The following is a 19,821-nucleotide window of genomic DNA, read 5'->3' as shown; positions in this document are numbered from 1 at the left end:
TTATATCTGCACATTGATGTTAATTTCTGACAATTTTGGCTCATTTAAAGAACAAATAGGACATAGAAGGAACTGTAGTCAACGAAAAAAAGTGACATTGATATTGACACACTGCTTATTCTGCATTTAAGAAAATTAATTCTTTTCGATGATAACAGTTAATATTCAGTTTAATATTGAAATATATGAAATCAAAGCATTCTTGGTTTTGCGAAGCAAACCAAGCAAGAATTGCGAAGCAATTCTCCGGGGGTTGGCGAGCGTCAGCGAGCAGGGGGCGGAGCCCTCTAGTAATTAATAAAATACTTTTTATTGAAGTGATACTTCTTATGCGACTTCCAACAAGGTTGCGTTAAACGTTTAACGCTACCATGGCAACGAGCGGCCTGTGATCCTTGCAGGAGATTTTAATGTGAATTTCTCCTTACCTGAAACATTATTAACCTTCCTTAAAGACAAATTTGGATTGGAAATGATAAATGGTAGGAATGATCCAACAACCAAAGGGGGGAACTACCACTGATGCAGTTTTTGCAAGAAATATTGAAAAACTAGAACTCAAACATTTCGTATCTTACTTTAGTTATCATAATCCCATTGTTTTTTTTTTTTAATAACGGCAGGCACTGAACTTTCGTTCTTCGCCATAGAAGATGCCGGAAGTGTTGCTCATTAATCGTTACCCAGTGGGCACCTGTGAACCAAAGTCACGGAGGCGAGCAACGTTACCCACGCCACACTGCCACAAACCCGTTTATAGGGTGGGCCACATTCACTCATTCACACATCAGAAGACAACACAGAGAGAGAAACATCCATGCCCAGAGCGGGATTCGAACCCGCGGCCAATGGCTTCGAAGTCAGACACGCTAACCACTCAGCCACCCGGCCGGCATAATCCCATTGTAAATGTCATAGATTTGGATATTTCTCCACTCGAAAATGATAATTAAAAGATGCGGTTAATTGTGATTTGTGAGCACTGATAATAAAGTTTGTCTTAAAGAAACAACATGATTTCACTAAAAATCAATTTCTACCCCTTCCTATTTTCATTTCCACATTACGAAGTTTCACTTCTTCCGCGCAGAGGAACTCCAGGCACTATTTTATTTTCGCATATTCAAGTTCAAATGCACTTTTTTAAACTTGTAGAGGATAACACTTGATGTTAATACGGTTTTTTCAATTATTAATTCATTAATATAATTTAATTAATTAATTTATTTTTTTATGGGAGAAAAAATTTTAATTTTATAATAAAAAGTAACTAAAATAAAATTTTTCTTTGTTGACCTTAGTAGGAATTGACTTAAAAAAAAATCCTTTTTTATGTTACTTGTTTATATCCAAGGTTAAATACGATTAATCCTCTAAACAATAAATCAACACATACAACAAAGGAAATAGTAATACTTTGTGCTAAGTATACAAAAGCAAAAAAACGTGAATAGAACATTAGAAGTACATAAAGTAAAGTTTTACGTGCTTTCAATTGTGCTTTATTCGCGTTTTTCTTTTCTTTAATCGACACATTGTCCTGTTTAAAATCTTTGCTACAAAAAAAAACAAACTTTTTATGAGTTTTTAATTAAAAGTAAATGAGACTTAAATAGTTTTTCCTTTACAAATTGTTCGTAATCTATTTTCAAACAGAAATAATGCAAAAAAAAGACGATAGCGATAGAAGTTCTCATTACTTAAAAGCTTTAATTATACTTCTTTTATCCTTACAAATAAAAAACTAACACACATACACTTATACATGATTAATGACTTTTTATCCTAAATGAGTCTTTCTCTCTTTAGTAAGCAGAAACTATCAATCAGCACTCTCAGCAATTAAAAATTCCCCTTTTTTTGACGCCGCAGCAACCCTCTAGCATAAATTACGTTTAATAATTTCGTCAACAAAAAAAAAAAAAAAAAATCGCGTCATTTTTGACAGAGCTTGGAACTCTCAAATGCAAAATGCAACTCTCAAATGCTCTATAACAAAAAAAAATCGACGCACCAAGAAGGATTTGTCCGATTGAAACGAAAATTGATGGATAGGAAGACAATGTGCAGAATAGTAAATGATTAAAATTTCAGAACAATTAAATAATTTATTGTTACAGTAACAAGTTCAATAAGGTGTTGACCCGCCTCTAGCCTGGATACAAGCTGACACACGGCGTGGCATAGACCAATAAAGCTCCCGGATGGTCTCTTGTGATATTTCCTACCAAATTCGATCCAATTGTCGAACGAGGTCATCAGCATTCCGTGCCAGATGCAATCGCCTTCCCATCATATCCCAGACATGCTCGATGGGAGAGAGATCTGGTGATCTGGCAGTCCAAGGAAGAGTTTGACAAGCTTGCAGACAGTTCATAGCAACACGTGCCGTATGTGGTCTGGCATTGTCCTGCTGAAAAACCAGCCCAGGGCGCTGCAAAAGGAACGGTAGCAAAGCAGATCTTAGGATGTCGTCGACGTACTGCTGTGCAGTAAGTGTACCTCTAATGACGACCAAAGGGGTCCGGTTGTCAAAGGAAATGTCACCCCAGACCATAATGCCTTGTTGAGGGCCGGTGTTGAAGGCAGGATCCCCCCTCTGCCCTGTGCGTCTCCAAACACGTCTTCGATGATCGCCAGGACACAGTTGGAAGCGGGATTTGTCGCTAAAGACTCTACGTCCCCAGTCGGCATCATTCCAGCCATATCTGTTCAAAACATTCATGCATACGAAATTTGCTTCTTGGTGCGTCGATTTTTTTTGTTATAGAGTGTATTTGATGAATCTATTTCTGAACTCGTGCCATTTCAAAGCATAATTCTGTTTCCTGCTTTTTAAATAGGCGTTACTGAAAAATATAACCTCTGAAAAACCTTTACAGCAAATTTTGCAGTTAAAGTAGAATAGTATCAATAGCACTCTCAGCAATAAAACTCTAACTTTTGACGATACAGAAATCCTAGAGCGTTAATTAGTTTGATTATTTCGCAAAAAAATGACGTGACGTTTAACGGAACGTGAAATCTCAAATATTTAATGACATTGCTGTCGCATATTACTGTAAAATGTGTGTCTACGTTAACGTTCAGCTTTTATACTAATTTAAACACGAAAAGTAGATCAATCGAAGTCCATCAGGCCAGACAGTCTAATGTGGGCCAATGCCTTCCTCTGAAGATTTCTCCATCGCGACTTCCGATTTATCTTTGATCTCCAATCCTTTTCATTAATTGTAAGGAGTCGCGATAGCTCAGGGTATAGAGCACTCGCCTCCCAATGAGGTAAACCGGGCTCGATTCCCAGCGATGGCTGGTGGATATAAATTCTGCATCCGGTTTGCGCCAACCACTGTGCTGACGAAAAAGATCATCAGTGGTAGATGGATCATGGGTTGGACTCCTCTAGCCGTCAAGCTGACCGTGGGGGTTCTTGTGGTCTTCCTCTCCATGTAACGCAAATGCGGGGTAATTCCATTAAAGACGAAGTCAAATTTCTTTCAATACTTGGTCCAGGAGTTCCCTTGTCTTCTAGATTCTTTTCAAAATTAGAAGAATACGGAGTTGAACATTGGTTTTGGTAAACTGAAAATTCGGTTTACTGTTCACCGACGGTTATGAAATTAATTGCAAGAAAATCAGACTCCACCGAATCAGCCCATCTCCACCACGACCTTCCTCGTTTTCTTGTTCCAGTGGGTCTAAAAAGTAATATTTTTTTTATTGTACTGTCATCACTCATTCGAATCACGTGGGCCATCCAATTCATTCTATTTATTTTTATGTATTTAATAGTATCTGGTTGTTTACAAATCTTGTACAGTTCAAAGTTAAATCTCCTTCTCCAGTTATTGTTTTCATTTACACCACCAAGTATATACTCCGCAAAATCTTTCTCTCAAATGCTGTGATACACAATCGAAGTACGTAAACGTATTATTTTTTATACACTATGAAATCAAACCTGTTCTCCAACATTTTTTTATCACATTTTAAAACCAATTACTCTATATGATGGGAGTTTCTATGGTAGTTCATTCGGAGTTTCTTAGTTTATCAAGCCTAAGCAGGTTTTAATGGGTTTAAATCTTGATAACAATTGAGTACTAACACAATTTTCATTTTATCTTGTATTTCTAGAGCAATTGTATTAATATGTTGCATTGTATAGGTCGCATTAATTCTAACGCTATTTAATAAAACAAGCTTTCTCAAACAATTGAATATACTAGTCAAGACATAATTTTGGTTTGCTTCATGATTAAAATAGAAAAAAAATGGCATACTTCGAACTCTTTAAAGAAGGCTTTCATTCAAACAAAACCGAGGTAGCCGAGGGAAACTTCGGCAGCCGAAAGCGACAAATCAAGGTAAGAGAAGATTCCATGTGGAATGAAGAGATGTGTGGAATTGGTGTGTTTTAAGTGGGGCACCAATATTTATATGAATAAAACGAGATTCATAATCATCAAAATGAGTTGATATTATCCCATACAATGTGGGGCAATCAATGATGTATCGAATTCTCAATAACGGACAAACATGTTATATCTTCTTTAACCCCTTCAAGACCGAAATTACGTATACGTTATTGCGTAATTCTTCCTATATGGACCACGTTATTATATATGAAACCAGCCAGTCTTATTCTAGCAACCCGAGATCACTCGTGATCTCAATATGGCACTTTTTTTTTATTACATCTTGTTTATAGCGCGTATGCGTACTCTTTAGCACGTAGAAATTTGGATCCCGTAGTGGACTGGTCGTTAAGACACGGTTCCCAGTAGAACACCGAGGTCAAGCATCACTGATGTCCGTGAGCGTTGGGTGACCCATTGGATCAGTCTACGAAGTGAACGAGGGTGCGCGGTACGAGTCCTCGCTAAACTGTTCTACCATAAAGTGCTCGACTTCACGCACAGGTCATCGGGCTACCGAAGCGGGGGTGCCATGCCCTCTGTAGAGGTTAAAAATTGTAATGGATTGTCTTCGGATCATCCTCAGGGATGTTTCCCAGGCCGTCGCCACTAGCCCATTGTGCAGCTCTAGTGTGACGTAAATAAACTACAACAAGAGCTACAACGAACAAATTTGGACCGTCCGGACTTGGGATAGTGCTTTTTCCTCCTTCTGCCAGACAGGAAGCAATTTCATCAAAAATGAAGAACTTTTCAGGATTTTCTTTCCTTCTTTTTTTGCTATTTAAGTGGATTATGACATTCAAACACTGTAGTTGAATTATCACAGCTAGAATGATGAGAACGTTGCTTAGGAAGAGAATTAAATTTTTACACCTAAAGAAAAACCTTGACGTAAATAAGAAGAAAGGAAGAAGGAAAAAAAAGGGGATAGATATCCGCCGGGGCTTACAAAAGAAAAATAATTGCAAATCTACCAAATCCCTTAAGACAGGAGAAAGCTCTTAGTACTGTACTTTTCATTTATTTGTGGTACGGAATCCACATCATCTTTAACTCTTTTTTTTCCCTTCCTCCCTTTCACACAATCTTTTGCAAGGAAGAAGGCTCATTCCGGCTTATTCTTCGGGCTCATAAAAGTGCTCTGAGAGAGAGCATAAATTTTTATTACGATCCAAGTGTAATCACTTCTTAAAAGCACTGCCCCACCCCCTTATCCTCCTCCCTCCCCACAAACATTTGTACGGTTCAATATTTTTTTTTTCTTCCTTTATTTTTTTACTTCTTCAATTACTTCACACTTACTCGTATAGACATTCATTGGACTGCTTATCCACTTTATGATTGGCGAATGATGGCAATCCTTTCAGGCGCAATCTCTACGTCAATTGCACCATTTGATGGTTTTTACCGTTTCTGCCATCGAATATGTTGCCCGTTTCCACTATAAATATTTAATTTCGCGATCTAGATGAAAGGAACGAAATGATGAAAGGAAAAAGAAGAAAAAAAAACGTCAATAATCTAATTGTTCTGATTTATATCGCACATCAGTAGTTGCATTTTCTTATCTGACAAATAAACCCAACAGTTTTTAGAGATGATGATTATTATTTTTTTTTGCAGCTTGATAAATATAAATAGCTTAATTTATTTGCTTACTTTAAATGCACTTTTTTTTTCTGAAAAGTACATTTTCTTTTATCTCAGTTAAAATTAATCTTACTTTCGATCTTAAACTCAGTTTTGCTTCCTTTTTTTTATGCAATGGTTAAAAATTTTAAGGCTTTTTTTCTGGGATTATTTTTTATTAATTTTTAATTTTAAAGGAAAAAATATTTCTCAAAAAGTATACAAGATAACTAAATGAAGTTTAAAATCTACACACTGGCCAAATTATTAGAGGCACTTTAAGATTCTATGTTAAATCTTCATTATCAGATGATACTATACAGCTTTATTGTTTTTATGCGAATGAAACCGGTTTGCACTTTTAGTGTATCAAGGGGTTAAACTAGACGAAATGTAAAATAAATTGGACGATTGGATAAATTAGATGATATATTATATAAAAATAGAATATTTATTATATCAGGTATTATATTAGTATATTATAATAATTAGATTCAATTATTAGACGCACTGTAGTGTTTTAATAATGACATGTTTTGCAAGAGTTTATGGGCAATATTTTTATATTTAAACATACATGTAATGTGTTTTTGTTCGGGAGATTTTTTTATATACTTCCTATTTGTATTTATTTTTAACGTATTGCCTTACAATGCTTGCAAATCGATACAAGAACATAAACAAATGCAAACCGGTTTCAGCCGCATAAAAACAGTAAAGCTGTAAAGTATCATCTGATAAGTAAGATCTAACATAAGATCTTGCAGCGCGTCTAATAATTTGACCAGGGACTGTATAAATGACCACCCACAATTCTTAAAAACTATTAAAGAGCGTTTGCCTTCCAATGAGGCGAACCGGGTTCGAATCCCAGTGGATACGAATTCCACATCCGGCTTGCTCCGTTCACAGTGCTGACCTGAAATATCCTCATTATTAGACAGATCATGGGTTAAAGTCCCCGTGCCGTCAGGCTAACCATGACAGGTTCTCGTGGTATTCCCTTTCATGTAACGCAAATGCGGGTTAGCTCCATCAAAAAGTCCTCCACGAAGGCACATTTCTCCCAATACTAGATCCCGGAGTTCCCTTGTCTTCTGGATTGGGTTCAAAATGACAAGGCTACGGAGTTGAACGTAAGTAGTCGTAAACCCATAAAATTAGGTCGGCTGTTCAAAGACTGTTATAAAATAAAATAAAATATATGCAACCGACAACATTTCTCAAATGTGTTTTTTTCTCATTAAAATAGATGCACCGACTATTCTCTTCCCTTAAATAAATTAAGAGTTCATTTCAAAAAGCAGAAAAATATGACTTTTCCTTAATTTTGAAACAAATTGGTGAAGTTAATATTCCGCAGTCGATGTTTATAGACTTGTCGTGAAAAGGTGGCCTAACCTTTTCGAAAACCACTCCGAATGATTCGAACCGATCGTTTGTTCTGTAGATGGAATATAGCATGGAACTCTCTCTCTCTCACATTTTGCGGGAGTTTTCATCCGTCATAGGGGGGCCGCAACGATTTTCAATAGAAAAGGAATCTTTCTCTAGCTTTCGAATGATGAATGACATACCAAGAACTGGAAAGCTCTTTTCCAACCCTATTTTGATCGATGCTTTTCCGTCCACTTATAAAGCGAGAACCTAATTAAAAGCAACCTTTTGCTTTTAATAACCTTCTGTAGTTACGCTTTACCCGTTTTAATTCTAAGGATTTTAGAGATCTAAATTTTCAGGGATAGTATATCTTTTTCTTATAGGCCGTGAAAATAATCAGTTTTGTCTGATTTTTAAAATGTAAATTTTGGAGTTATAAATCGAGTTTTATCAAGACACCTGATATTCTAAAATAATTTCTTTATATTCTTTAATTTTTTTTTAGTTAGTTACTCGGATAATGATCGGAATTATAATGAACGGTAAATTCTGTTTGGCAATAAAATAACGATTAGTTTTGCTTTTAAAGGTCATATTGTTGTACATCGTTAATGAATGCAGAAAGGTAAAAGTTTCTATATTGCAAAGTTTATGAAAAAAAAATCAAATTTTTTGAAAACATAGCATAGTGAATGATTATTTTTATAAGCCACAATAGGCATTACATATATTTCCTAGCTTTTAAAATTTCGTAAATTAATTTTTTTAATCATGCTTAACCGAATTTAAATGAAATTAAACCAATTATTTAATTTTTATTACATTTTACAAAAAGAAAAGACAAATGTTTTATTCTCTTCTTAACAATGAATGTAACGGATGACTTTTAATTTCAATACAAATGTGAAACTCATTAATTCCCTGCCGCGACTAAATCAAACATCAAAATCTATTTTTAACTCTTTATTTCTCTTACCACAAAAATGTTTCTGTTACAGGGTTGTACTAATTCTCACGATTCTTTTCGGCGAGTAGTTTAACGCCAAATTATATTCAAGCTTAAGACTCATTACGAGGGGTTGGCTTTGTTTTAGGCTCTTTTATCTTTCGATAAATCGCAAACCATGGATCTCTTCCCAAGCTCCTAACTGTTTGTTGGGAATATTTTAATCGCTTTTGAATTTGGCTTTTGATTAGACTGGTCATGGGCAAAACTTATTATTTCACTTAGAAAATTGTATGGATAAAATATACTTTTTTATCTCGAGGTCTACAAATACTGCCATGGTGCGTAGTGTTTCTAAAAAGTGCTTAAAGGTGCTTTTTTCATTAGGTGTATTTAAAAAGTGCTTAATTTTCCCATTACCATGTCGATTTTCGCCACGCCTAGTGCAATTGCGTGCTTTTCACATTGTTCTATTCAACGTTTTCACAATTCATTCTACCACAATCCCTTTCACGTACTGTTAGTACATAGCGTATGAAAGCGCCAATCATTTTACAGGTTTGATGAAACACTTGGGAGTCCGCGGAGCTGGGTTCGGTGAGATTCTTGCACTCTCATGTGCAACTCTGCTGAATTTCGCAAGATATTCTCAATTTCAGGCTTCATTTTCCACCCTCTGATATCGAACCGAAAAATCTCTCGATCTTTTTATAACGGCTAATATAATCAAGACAAGAGTTCTTTGTCAGAAACTAGTTATTTTATTATAATCATGTAAAGTCTTTGAAAATTATTTAGCGATTTGTTAATGCATATAGTGCTTAAAAAGCACTTAAAAGGTGCTTTTTTGTTGAAACATTTGACTACGCACCCTGACTGCTGGATAAAAGTTTTATTATAATTATGATCCAGTTTCCATCTTCAATTGCCATTTTTATTATCCCGTTTTCATCACAATCTTCAATTAGTCGATTTATACCATACAACCTCCAACCGCACCAAATTTCATCATTATAATCATCATTACAAAACTGAAAAAAAGATTATAAATGGTCCATCCCTCTAGGAATACAAAAAATTCTCGAAACATTACTTTTTTTTCTTCACACTTCAATTTTAGTTTTAAAAAATGTTATATTTTGCATTAGCAGTAAGTCGATGGAATTTCTAATCTGATGCGTGTAAAACATAAAGCATTCTCTAAAATTTGCTCTCAAGCTGTTTCTGTGTGCAGCAACGATAATTGGAAATCCGGAACAGAGTCGTTATCTCGTCCCAATAATGGCCGCCATTAAGGGGTGATAAAATTTACAATTCTGTTTAACAATTCCTTTGCTATAGACTCGTGTTCAAAGGATTGTTTGTACGTAAATTCTAAGAGAAACACTCCTAGGAGAGAGAGAAAGGCTTTTGTCAACTCTTAAAACAAACGGATTCCGAGGCATTACTCATCTCCGAAATAGTGTTCACGTTTTAAGATACGCTCTAATATAATAGTAGTATTAAATCAAGTTTTATAGTGGCCTGTGACTTTAAAGAGAGAGAGAATCTACAAAGCTTAACACAACAATCAGTGCAAATGATTCAGTGTAACAATAGTTGGCAAATAATGTAATTCAGTGTGCAAGTAATTTACCCGTAACTTTTAAATAATCTTAAAGGTACAAATGAATGTTGTTGCTGTCGTGGGTCATTTAAGGTAAAGAAAGCGGTTGTTCTTGTTTTCCAGTGTCGCCATCTATAGAATTCGACTTCTGCCACACCCATACGTCACACCCGTTTATAGAGTGGACCCATCCATGCACCCATTCATTCATCCACAGATCGTAATTTTGACTTGAATCTGACCTGAGCGATCTATCTTCAATTCAGTACCCCCAGATTTATAATTTGCTATGGCAACATGGAGGACTTTGTGGCCAGACAGATTTAACGTGCGCCTGTCACTAGTTACTACACGAGTATGAAATGAATAATTTCACTAAACTCGAGGCAAAATAGGCTTGATAAAATTTGTTTCAAAATATATGAAGAGTGTAAAAGTCGACATGTTTCGAGCACTCAAAAGTAGGCACCCATTCTCAAGATCAGGCATGGAGCTGAAGAAAAGACTTGAGAGTCTTAGCTAGAGGGGAAGTTTTCAAATTTCGAGATTCCACAGATACGAAAGCTAGTTAATAAAATAAACCTGGTACGCTATTTCTCTTTTCTAAGCTTATTTCTTAGCTTAGCACAGGAATTAAATCAAAATTAGCTTAACAAGCATGAAAACAAATTTGAAAGAAGCATAATTATTTCCTTTGCATTTAACTTTAATTCAATAACATCGTTCGAAGTTAGTTCGATCTTCACGTTTTAGGACTCAATTTTAATGTTACAAAGAGTTGACATTAAAAATGCGAATTAAGAGTTAACGAAATCTGGCAACAAAAAAAAATTCTTTCTCTGAATAAACATACTACTTTTTCGACGGATTTCGATTTCTGACACCCAAAATATAGAGGATAGCTGCTGTCTGGGAAACACGATCAAATCAAAATTTGGACCCTTTAATGCTAATTTTGCTTTTTGCATAATTTTTTAAGTATTTCTGATTTTGTTAAGTGTTTATAGGTCAAGTTAACTGGAAAAAAACGCGAATTAAAATTCAATGGAGACATTCTCATTGCGTCCGCTGGTGAATTATGAATCATAATATTTGCACCAATCAGATACGAAAAAAATGGCTGCGTCTGAAACTTGTTTTATTACTAAACTAACATTAAAAGGAATCGCAAGGAATAGTGTTTTTTTTTCCTTTTTTTTTGTATCTCTGTTTTGTGTCTTGTTTTTAAAAAAATGCGTAGGACAAACTGCAACGGAATATTAGTTCCGTTACTTGTAGCGCGTTTTTTTCGACCATAGAATGAAGGTAGTTACACGTTTGAAACATTCTAAATTAGACTAAAAGTTCTTAAAAATACAGTCCCTGGCCAAATTATTATACGCACTATGAGATTCTATGTATAATCTTAATTATCAGGTGATAATATACAGCTTTATTGTTCTTACGTGACTGTTTGCACTTGCTTACATTCCTGTATCAATTAGTTAACATTGCAATGGAATACGCTAAAAATAAATACAAATAGGAAGTAGATAAAAAAATCTCCCGAATAAAATCCCATTACATGTATGTTTAAGTATTGCCTAAAAGCTAGTGCAAAACGTGTCTGAAACACTACAGCTCGTCTAACAATTTGGTCTAATTTATTATAATAGAATACCTTACATAATAAATATTCTGTAATTATTCTCTTGCAAGCCTGGGGAAAAGCTTCTTCAAAATCACATGGACATGATCTCAATACGGTACTCTCGTATTAATACTTATACGAACTCTTTAGTATGCATCATCTCGGAGTACCCAAGCCTGGGAAAAATCTTCTTTGTCGATTCCGAAAGGGGTAAAAAGACAAGAACTTTTCTAAGTTGAACACATTTCTACGTGTAGAACTTTTTGAATGAAACGAACTCGCATTTAACTCTCACGAAAATAAACACTTCGTCCCATTAGCCTAAAAGTAAAGGAGCCATTATTGCATAATACCATCCATCACTGGAGATGTTGTGCATACCCCCTCCCCCAGTGGTAAAAACTTAAACATCCGATATTTTTATGTGACCTAAAAATCATGGTATATGTATCAAGAGACATATTTTTCATTATTTCAGTCGCAATTCATCTTAGACACAGTAGAATAAAAATCTTAAATGAAAGATCTAATAAGTGGTAAATGATCTTTTTTTAATGTTATAAATTATCTCAAAATACAAAAATGGCTTCTATTTTGCCTCTCAAAATTGAAAGGAAGTAAAAATCTTTGAGTGCAAATTCAGTTAACCCGATATTGACCAATAATTGGAGAAAAAAAAATCAATTGAAAAAATAAAATTTATAGTTTGCTGTGTCGTGCTTTGAAAGCCATAAAATTTATTCTGACCAAATTCGTTAACAGATGAACTTGTTTACTGAAGAAACACTATAAAACATTCTTTTCAAAACAACCACCATTAGCAGTTACAAAGTCGTACTCATGCATTTGTTTCTATTGTAGTTTAAATTATGTAACCTACTTTCTGTCAGCTGCGGCATCTGTTGATGAACTTCGTCACTAATTTTGAAATTTCGATGGTAAACTGGTTTCCTAAACAAAACTATCGCCTTCTGTTTTTTTTAAATTCGTTTTTCATATTGTTAGTCAGGGGGTGTAGCTCAGAGGTAGAGCGTTTGCTTTGCATCTAAAAGGTTTCGATCCCCTGCACCTCCCCATTTACTTTGCCGACCAGACTGCGAAGTCAATGGCTGCGGGTTCGAATCCCGCTCAGGGCATGGGTGTTTCACTCTGTGTGTTGTTCTCTAATGTGTGATATGTGAATGTGGCCCACCCTATAAACGGGTAACTGTGCCAGTGTGGCGTGGGTAATGTTGCTCGCCTTCATAACTTTGGTTCACAGGTGCCCACTGGGTAAACGGTAAATGAGTAATACTTTCGGCATCTTCCTAGGCAAAGAATGTACATGCGTCTTCCAAAAATGACTATTTTTGGAAGACGCTAATTATTTTATTTGTATAATTAATCTTGATTTTTACTGTACGTTACTTTTAAACCAAGGCTGTTACGGTGAAAGAATTAAATACTAATCAATGCTAATTTTTCCGTATAAAATCTAAGTTTAAAATTAGTTAAACCTTTTTGTTTCAAACAAAAAATTAATCTTCAAAAGAAAAAAAAATAATTTAACAGACTTTAAAGGATAATGACTTACTAATTGAGCATTAAAGCTCTCGTTGCCAAAAAGTGTTATTTTTATTTATTTTCGGGGGTGAAAGGAACAATTAAAATGCCATCAACATAGAGATAATTAGTAGAAGAAGGGAAAGTTTTGAAACAAAAGTTATTTTCTTCAGTAAATTACAGCGTGGAGAGAGAAAATTTACTATTTCTCCCATTGAAGAAAACGTTTCTCACTTTAAGTAATAGGAGAGATTATTACTTCACTGTTGAATGTAGACGTGCAAGCATAAAACTTTGCTTTATTAGTGAGTGAAACTAGTTAGCTGGTTGAGATAGAGTTCTTTTGTTTTAATCTATCGCATTTTTCTGTTTAATCGATTTCCTGGTTTAATTATTTCACAGCCGAATTTATTGTGGAAAGGTTTCTTTTCCTTTAGTTAGGGAGAGGTAGAGATTTTAAAAAGCTGTTTTTTCCAGGCTTTCTTTTAAATATTTTTTTATTTTATTACCGTCGTTGAACAGCTGGCCCAATTTTGGGTTTACGACTACTAAGGTTTAACTTCGTAGCCTTGTAATTTTGAACCACTCCAGACGACAAGGAAACTCCTAGATCAGTACCCGCAGAAGTATTGATTTGTTATGAGAACATAGAGGACTTTGTGACTCGACATATTTTACGTGCGCCAGTCACCATTTACTACACGGGGAGTCTTCGGCCGGTGTGGGATCGAACCCAAAAACTCTCGGACATAGGTCCAGTGCCCTGCCAACCAGGCTATCCCGGCCTCAAAATAAACTAATACTTTTCGGATTAACGGAGCTGAGATAAATGTAAAATGATACACCTTTGATAAATGAAGGAGTGGTGTTACTACTGTTCAGATTTATGTGGCTCTATAAATGTAATTTTAGCATGAAAATAATCAATTGAGCCACTACTCTGTCTAAACACAGGATTCCGATTAACCCCTTTCTTCTCGCTCCCGTGAAAATGACGGGGTGAGATTTCGCCCGCTATTTCTCACTCCCGTGATATTGACGGGCTGGAGTGTTCAGTAGTAACGCGCCAATAAGAATATAACTAATTCATTTCTTTTGCCCGGAAAACATTTTATTTCTCATTTTACACACCTGATGGCAGTACCAGGATATTAAGGTAATTGTAGATAGCAGGGGTCTGTTTAGAAGAAATTTGGGTCCGTTTTTAACTTAAAAACGAACCCTTCACAAATTTGTTTATCTTCATTATTATTTTGTTAATCGAATAAACCCTTTCCAGTGCAGAAAACAAGAAAGATGGATTTAAACGAATTAAGTTTTGTCTTCGGCAGACGATTCTTTCATTATTCGTCCGAAATGAATATTCCGTGTTGAGCAGTATAGGCTAAATACCAAATATTTGTATGTTGCATCTCTAATTTAGAAGGAGCAATTGTTGTTTATTTCTTAAAATTCAATTTTTTTCAATTACAATTTTACAGTGTTGAGCATAATCTTGTATGTCTTTACAATTTAAAAACTCTTTGAAAAAGTTTTTTTTTGCAATAATGGACCCTATTTGCACTAATTCATAAAAGCGGACCCTGGTTGAAAGAATGTGAGTAATTTCTTCACAATTTCACGAAAAACGGACCTTTCACAAAATGTCTAGACAGACCCCTGGATAGTTAGTTTATTTTAAACTAGTTGCAGCACTAATCAAGTACGTAATACAAAAGCAAAAAAAAATAGGCACTTTTATGACCGTTTTGTTGAAAATTAACCGATCGTTAAGGGGTTAATGAGATTATACATTAATTAGAGAAATAACGCGATCTATATTAAACATTTACTAATTCTTCTTATTGTTTCTAATATTCTTCTTTATTTAATTAATTCCTCTTATAATTGCAGATTCGTTAGAATGGCTGAAGTTAGGAGGAAACAAACTGAATCACATACCACAGGTTGCTCTTCGGAATTTCAGTCACCTTCGCCAACTGGATTTGCGCTGCAATTCTATTCCAAGCATTGAAGCTCAATCTTTTCAATTCTATGGAAGAACACTCAAGTTTATTTTTCTCCAGAAAAACAAGTAAGTTTGGATTTACGAACAACCTATTAACCATTTCTATCTTTTTACTATACAGTGAACAAAACTGAAATGAAAGTATAGTGCTTTGACAAAACTGAAAAAATAGTTGGCAGTACTTAAGTACTATACTCCGTACTATTTCAAGTTAAACACATCAGACAGAAAACTACTTAGTGCTATCTTTCACGATATATATCATACAACAGGAATCTTAGACTTGGCGATATATTTCGATGAAAAAAAGAACATTCATTCTTGAAAAAAAAAACAACTATAAGACGTTGCAAAGGCCTGGCATTGCATTGATTATAACAATAAAATTGGCACGGCATATGCTGACATGCCCTCAACAAATCAAATGCGAGATAAAAAAATTTACATTTGTTTCGCTGCGGAAGAAAATCGTTTGCAAGAAACAATATTTATTATTCTTTTATCAGTTCTTTCAATTGGATACCTGCAAGTGACGTAGCGTAAGCATCTCGATCCTGATTGGTTGCTGAAACGTGGCATTTGGTTACGTTAGCAACTGCTTTTTCCATTCTATTTCGAGTAAGTCAAGCCCGTCAATTCTCTTATGTAACACACCCTATATTCTTTCACAAAGAATTCAATTCTTTCACTATATATTTGCACCAAGATAGGCTCAAAGCCATGTTAAATATAAACAAACTTATTATGCATCGAAGTTGCCAGGCACGCGAACCAAAAATACATCACGGTTACAGTAAAATACATAAACAAATAATATATCTAAATTAAGTAAATGAAATGGTCGGGAAAGAACTATATTTTAACAAACTCGATGTTCAAAACCGTTCTGTTTTTTATTAACTTTAAGTTAGTTAACATTCTAAGTTATGCAGGAAAACTACTTTAATACGTTATTTGGCTGATGAAGATTAGCTGGCTCTGATGTCATATGTCACGTGTGTGCATATTGGTTGTCTTCATCTTCTTGGAGTGCAAGTAGCAGTTTGCAAATAGAAAGGAGTATATTTTTAACGATTATTTCCTCATTTCTCGTGATTTTAAAAAAAACACGCAAAAAGAACTTTTGTGCAACGCTGTTTCAAGCATTGGCGATGTTGATATACGTTCACGCTGGGAGCTTGGCATCCATTTGACTTGCACTTACACTCTCTGGCCAAATTATTAGACCTACTGAAGTTTTTTTAATAATTACGTGTTTTGCACGGGTAATAATGCAATACTTTTATATTTAAATATACATGTTATGGGTTTTTAATTCGGAGATTTTTTATATGCTTCCTATTTATATTTATATTTTACGTATTCCATTACAATGTTAACCAATTGTTACACGTAACGTTAACAAGTACAAACCGTGTAAAAACAATAAAGTTGTATAAATAAAGTTGTATAATTAAAGTTGTATAATAAAACCTAATAATTAAGTTTTACGTAGAATCTTATTGTGCGTCGAATAATTTGGTCTTATATTATATTTTCTTTTTAGTCACAGCAGTACTGTTCGATAAGGTGGAAATATAATGCTAAGGCACAAAAGCAAGATTTGAAGAAACCATGGTAAAGGAGAAGGGAAATTGTGGAGAAAAAGAAAATTCCGTAACCTTGGTTTATGCAGGTTTCAGTGCGAATCATGATGGTCACCATCATCCAACATTTTCCATTATGTGTTCGTGGTTTTCTATATGCCAGCAAACTCCATCATTCCATGATGGAAAATTCTACTTTAATACTATTATGGTTAGCCATCAAGAGATCTTTGATTCTCATGGACCAACAATCCATGATAATCCGAGCTGAGCATTTCTATATTGGTTTAATGGGAATTCTCGTTGTTTCTCAGGAATATACCATTGAAACAATTTGTTTTTTATGTTGACCCACCACAAATCAATCCGAATTCCTACATTAGGATGATGGCTGTTCATGATCATTCCAACATTGATTTCTAAGAAACTATGATGGAAATTTCTGATGGTTCAACATAAAAAAACCATTAAAACAAGTTACTATTCTTATGTTGGACTATCATAAATCAGTCTGAATTCCTATATGGGGGTGATGGTTGCTTATATTAATTACCATAAAAAATATAATGATTCATGATGGAAATTTTGATGGTTACCATCAAGATTATGTTGGTCCATCAATGGAAAACCATCAGAAATTTTGTCTTGAGTACAAAGAGTATAATTACATGTCTTAACAAAATCGCAAAAAATAGGGAATGTTTTTTTGTTTAATGTTAACCTTCAGCTTTTTTAAATGCATTTCAATGTATGCTGTGTTAAAATATGCGATATACATGGTTATGAAAATATTCGTTTTATGGCAAAATTTAATGACGTCACTTTTTTTGTTTCAGAATTCAAAGAATTGCTGAAGGAGCTTTAGATGTTTTGGAATCAGTTGAATGGCTGTATCTGCATTCTAACGAGCTGAAGGAGTTGCGCTTCAACACATTTAGAAACATTATCGATAATCTTCATGTTCTTGATTTACATGGTAAATTCCTCATTTCTCTAACTATTTACTCGAGAAACTTTCATATTCTTTGTTGCTAGGCAACTGATGAAAGCATAATCTGATTTTCTTCATCCATACAGACTGTTTGTTGCTAGGCAACAGACTTGTCTTTGAGAAAAAAAAATTCCAAACAGAGATTTTTTTTCAAATAGAGAATTTTTAGATTTTATTTGAAATTATGTGACCTGAATCTATAGATTTTAATTATTTACTAGGGTTCTTCAACTTTTTTAAGGAGTGAAATACACTGGTGTTAGAAATTAAGAGAATTTGCAGAGTCTGTTGATTATCTCTAAAACTACTGGACCGATTTTAATTAAATTCGATCTGTACATACATTGTTACAATACAAAACAAATAAACATTCAACAATTGTTATACACAAGCATGATCGTGCGTAACAATCCGTTGGAGTCGGAAGGTATGAAACAGCGGTTGCAGAATAAGCAACAAAAAATGGATTAATAGGAGGTATGGTCCCTCTTACAGATATACAGGCCTTGCATCGTGATGTCTTAATTGTTGTTGTTGTTAATTTACGTCGCACTAGAGTTGCACAATGGGCTATTGGCGACCGTCTGGGAAACATCTCGGAGGATGATCCGAAGACATGCCATCATAATTTTGATCCTCTGCGGAGGGGATGGCACCCCAGCTTCGGTAGCCCGACAACCTGCGCGCGAAGTCGAGCACTTTACGGTAGCACAGTGTAACGAGGACCCATACCGCACACCCTCGGTCCCTACGCAGACTGATCCAAGTGGTCACCCACCCGCACACTGACTGCAGCCAGTGATGCTTGACTTCGGTGATCTGCTGGGAACCGTGTCTTAACGATCAGTCCACTGCGGGACCGTGATGTCTTGAAATAAGACAGCTTTCGCCTTCCAATGAGGCGAATCAGGCTCGAATCCCAATTGATACGAATTCCGCATCCGGCTTGCACCGACCGCAGTGCTGACGTGAAATATCCTCAGTGGTAGACGGGTCATGGGTTAGAATCCCCTTGCCTTCAGCCTATACGTGGAGGTTCTCCTGGTCTTCCTCTCCATGTAACGCAAATGCGGATTAGCTCCATCAAAAAGTCCTCCACGAGGGCAAATTTCTCCCAATACTCGATCCAGGAGTTCCCTTGTCTTCTGGATAGGGTTCAAAATTGCAAGGCTGCGGAGTTGAACATTATTAGTCGTAAACCCATCAAATTGGGCCGGCTGTTCAACGACGGTTAAAAAAAATGAGACAGTTCATCATTTTCTGTAACAATTGTCCTGAGGCAATTTCATACCTTCCTACTCCAACGAGTGTTACGAATGATCATGCGTGTATATTACAATAATTGAATGGTTGTTTGTTTTGTATTGTATCAATGTATTGTACATATCGAATGTCATTAAAATCGGTCCAGTAGTTCTAGAGATAATAGACCCAGTCTGCAAATTCTCTTAATTTCTTTCACCTGTGTGTAATACCCGGCAAAAGTGGACGATTCAAGTGGGCATTGCAGATATGATTTTTAACCATATCAAAATTATATTATTTGTGAGAAGTACGACTTCTACATTTTCTCGAAAACATCAAAATTTCCTCTCACCGAATTTGCACTGCCTTTAAACTTTCACGAGAGGCATCTCTGCTCTCCCTCCTTGAGAATATTTAATGAATTTTAAGGATGAAAAGTAGGATTTCTACACAAAGAATGTTTCCTAACTCAAATATATGACCATTTCAAACCTAACTAAAAGTAATGGTATTGTTTGTGTTTTCTTCCAAAATTTCGAGGCTATACTTTTCTCAGAAGGCACTATTTGATTAAAAAAAATTTTTTTTAATCCGTAGTGTCCACGTGAACTGTTCACTTGTGCCGGATATTACGTTTCGGTTCGGCAAAACAAACGAAAAAAAAAACAGTTGAAAAAAGGCACCCTATTGAGCCAACACCTAGAAGTAGAAAGGCCTCAGCACGGATCAATTTAGTAGTCCGATGTGGCGAAGTTAACTGCGCAGTAGACAAAAAATAAGAAAGATGTCATTGCGTTAGGGGTACTAAGCTGTGCAGTGGTTGAAAATACAAAATAT

The 19,821-nt window shown here is 35.2% G+C and overlaps 1 protein-coding gene across 1 annotated transcript in view; it reads left to right on the top strand.

Annotated features, from left to right (window-relative positions):
• LOC122268729 (uncharacterized) overlaps positions 1–19,821 on the top strand; it is a 235,490-nt gene that overhangs the window by 197,859 nt on the left and 17,810 nt on the right. Inside the window, exons 4-5 of the mRNA XM_043038834.3 lie at positions 15,048–15,228; positions 17,585–17,724. Of these exons, the coding sequence (XP_042894768.2) occupies positions 15,048–15,228; positions 17,585–17,724 (321 nt within the window). The remainder of the gene's footprint in view (positions 1–15,047; positions 15,229–17,584; positions 17,725–19,821) is intronic.

This window comes from Parasteatoda tepidariorum, chromosome 9, assembly GCF_982258835.1.
Source record: "Parasteatoda tepidariorum strain Cologne lab strain chromosome 9, Ptep-v5.0, whole genome shotgun sequence".
Taxonomy (NCBI): Eukaryota; Metazoa; Arthropoda; class Arachnida; order Araneae; family Theridiidae; genus Parasteatoda; species Parasteatoda tepidariorum.
Note: the sequence above shows the minus strand (reverse complement) of the source record. Positions and strands in the feature narration are given on the sequence as shown.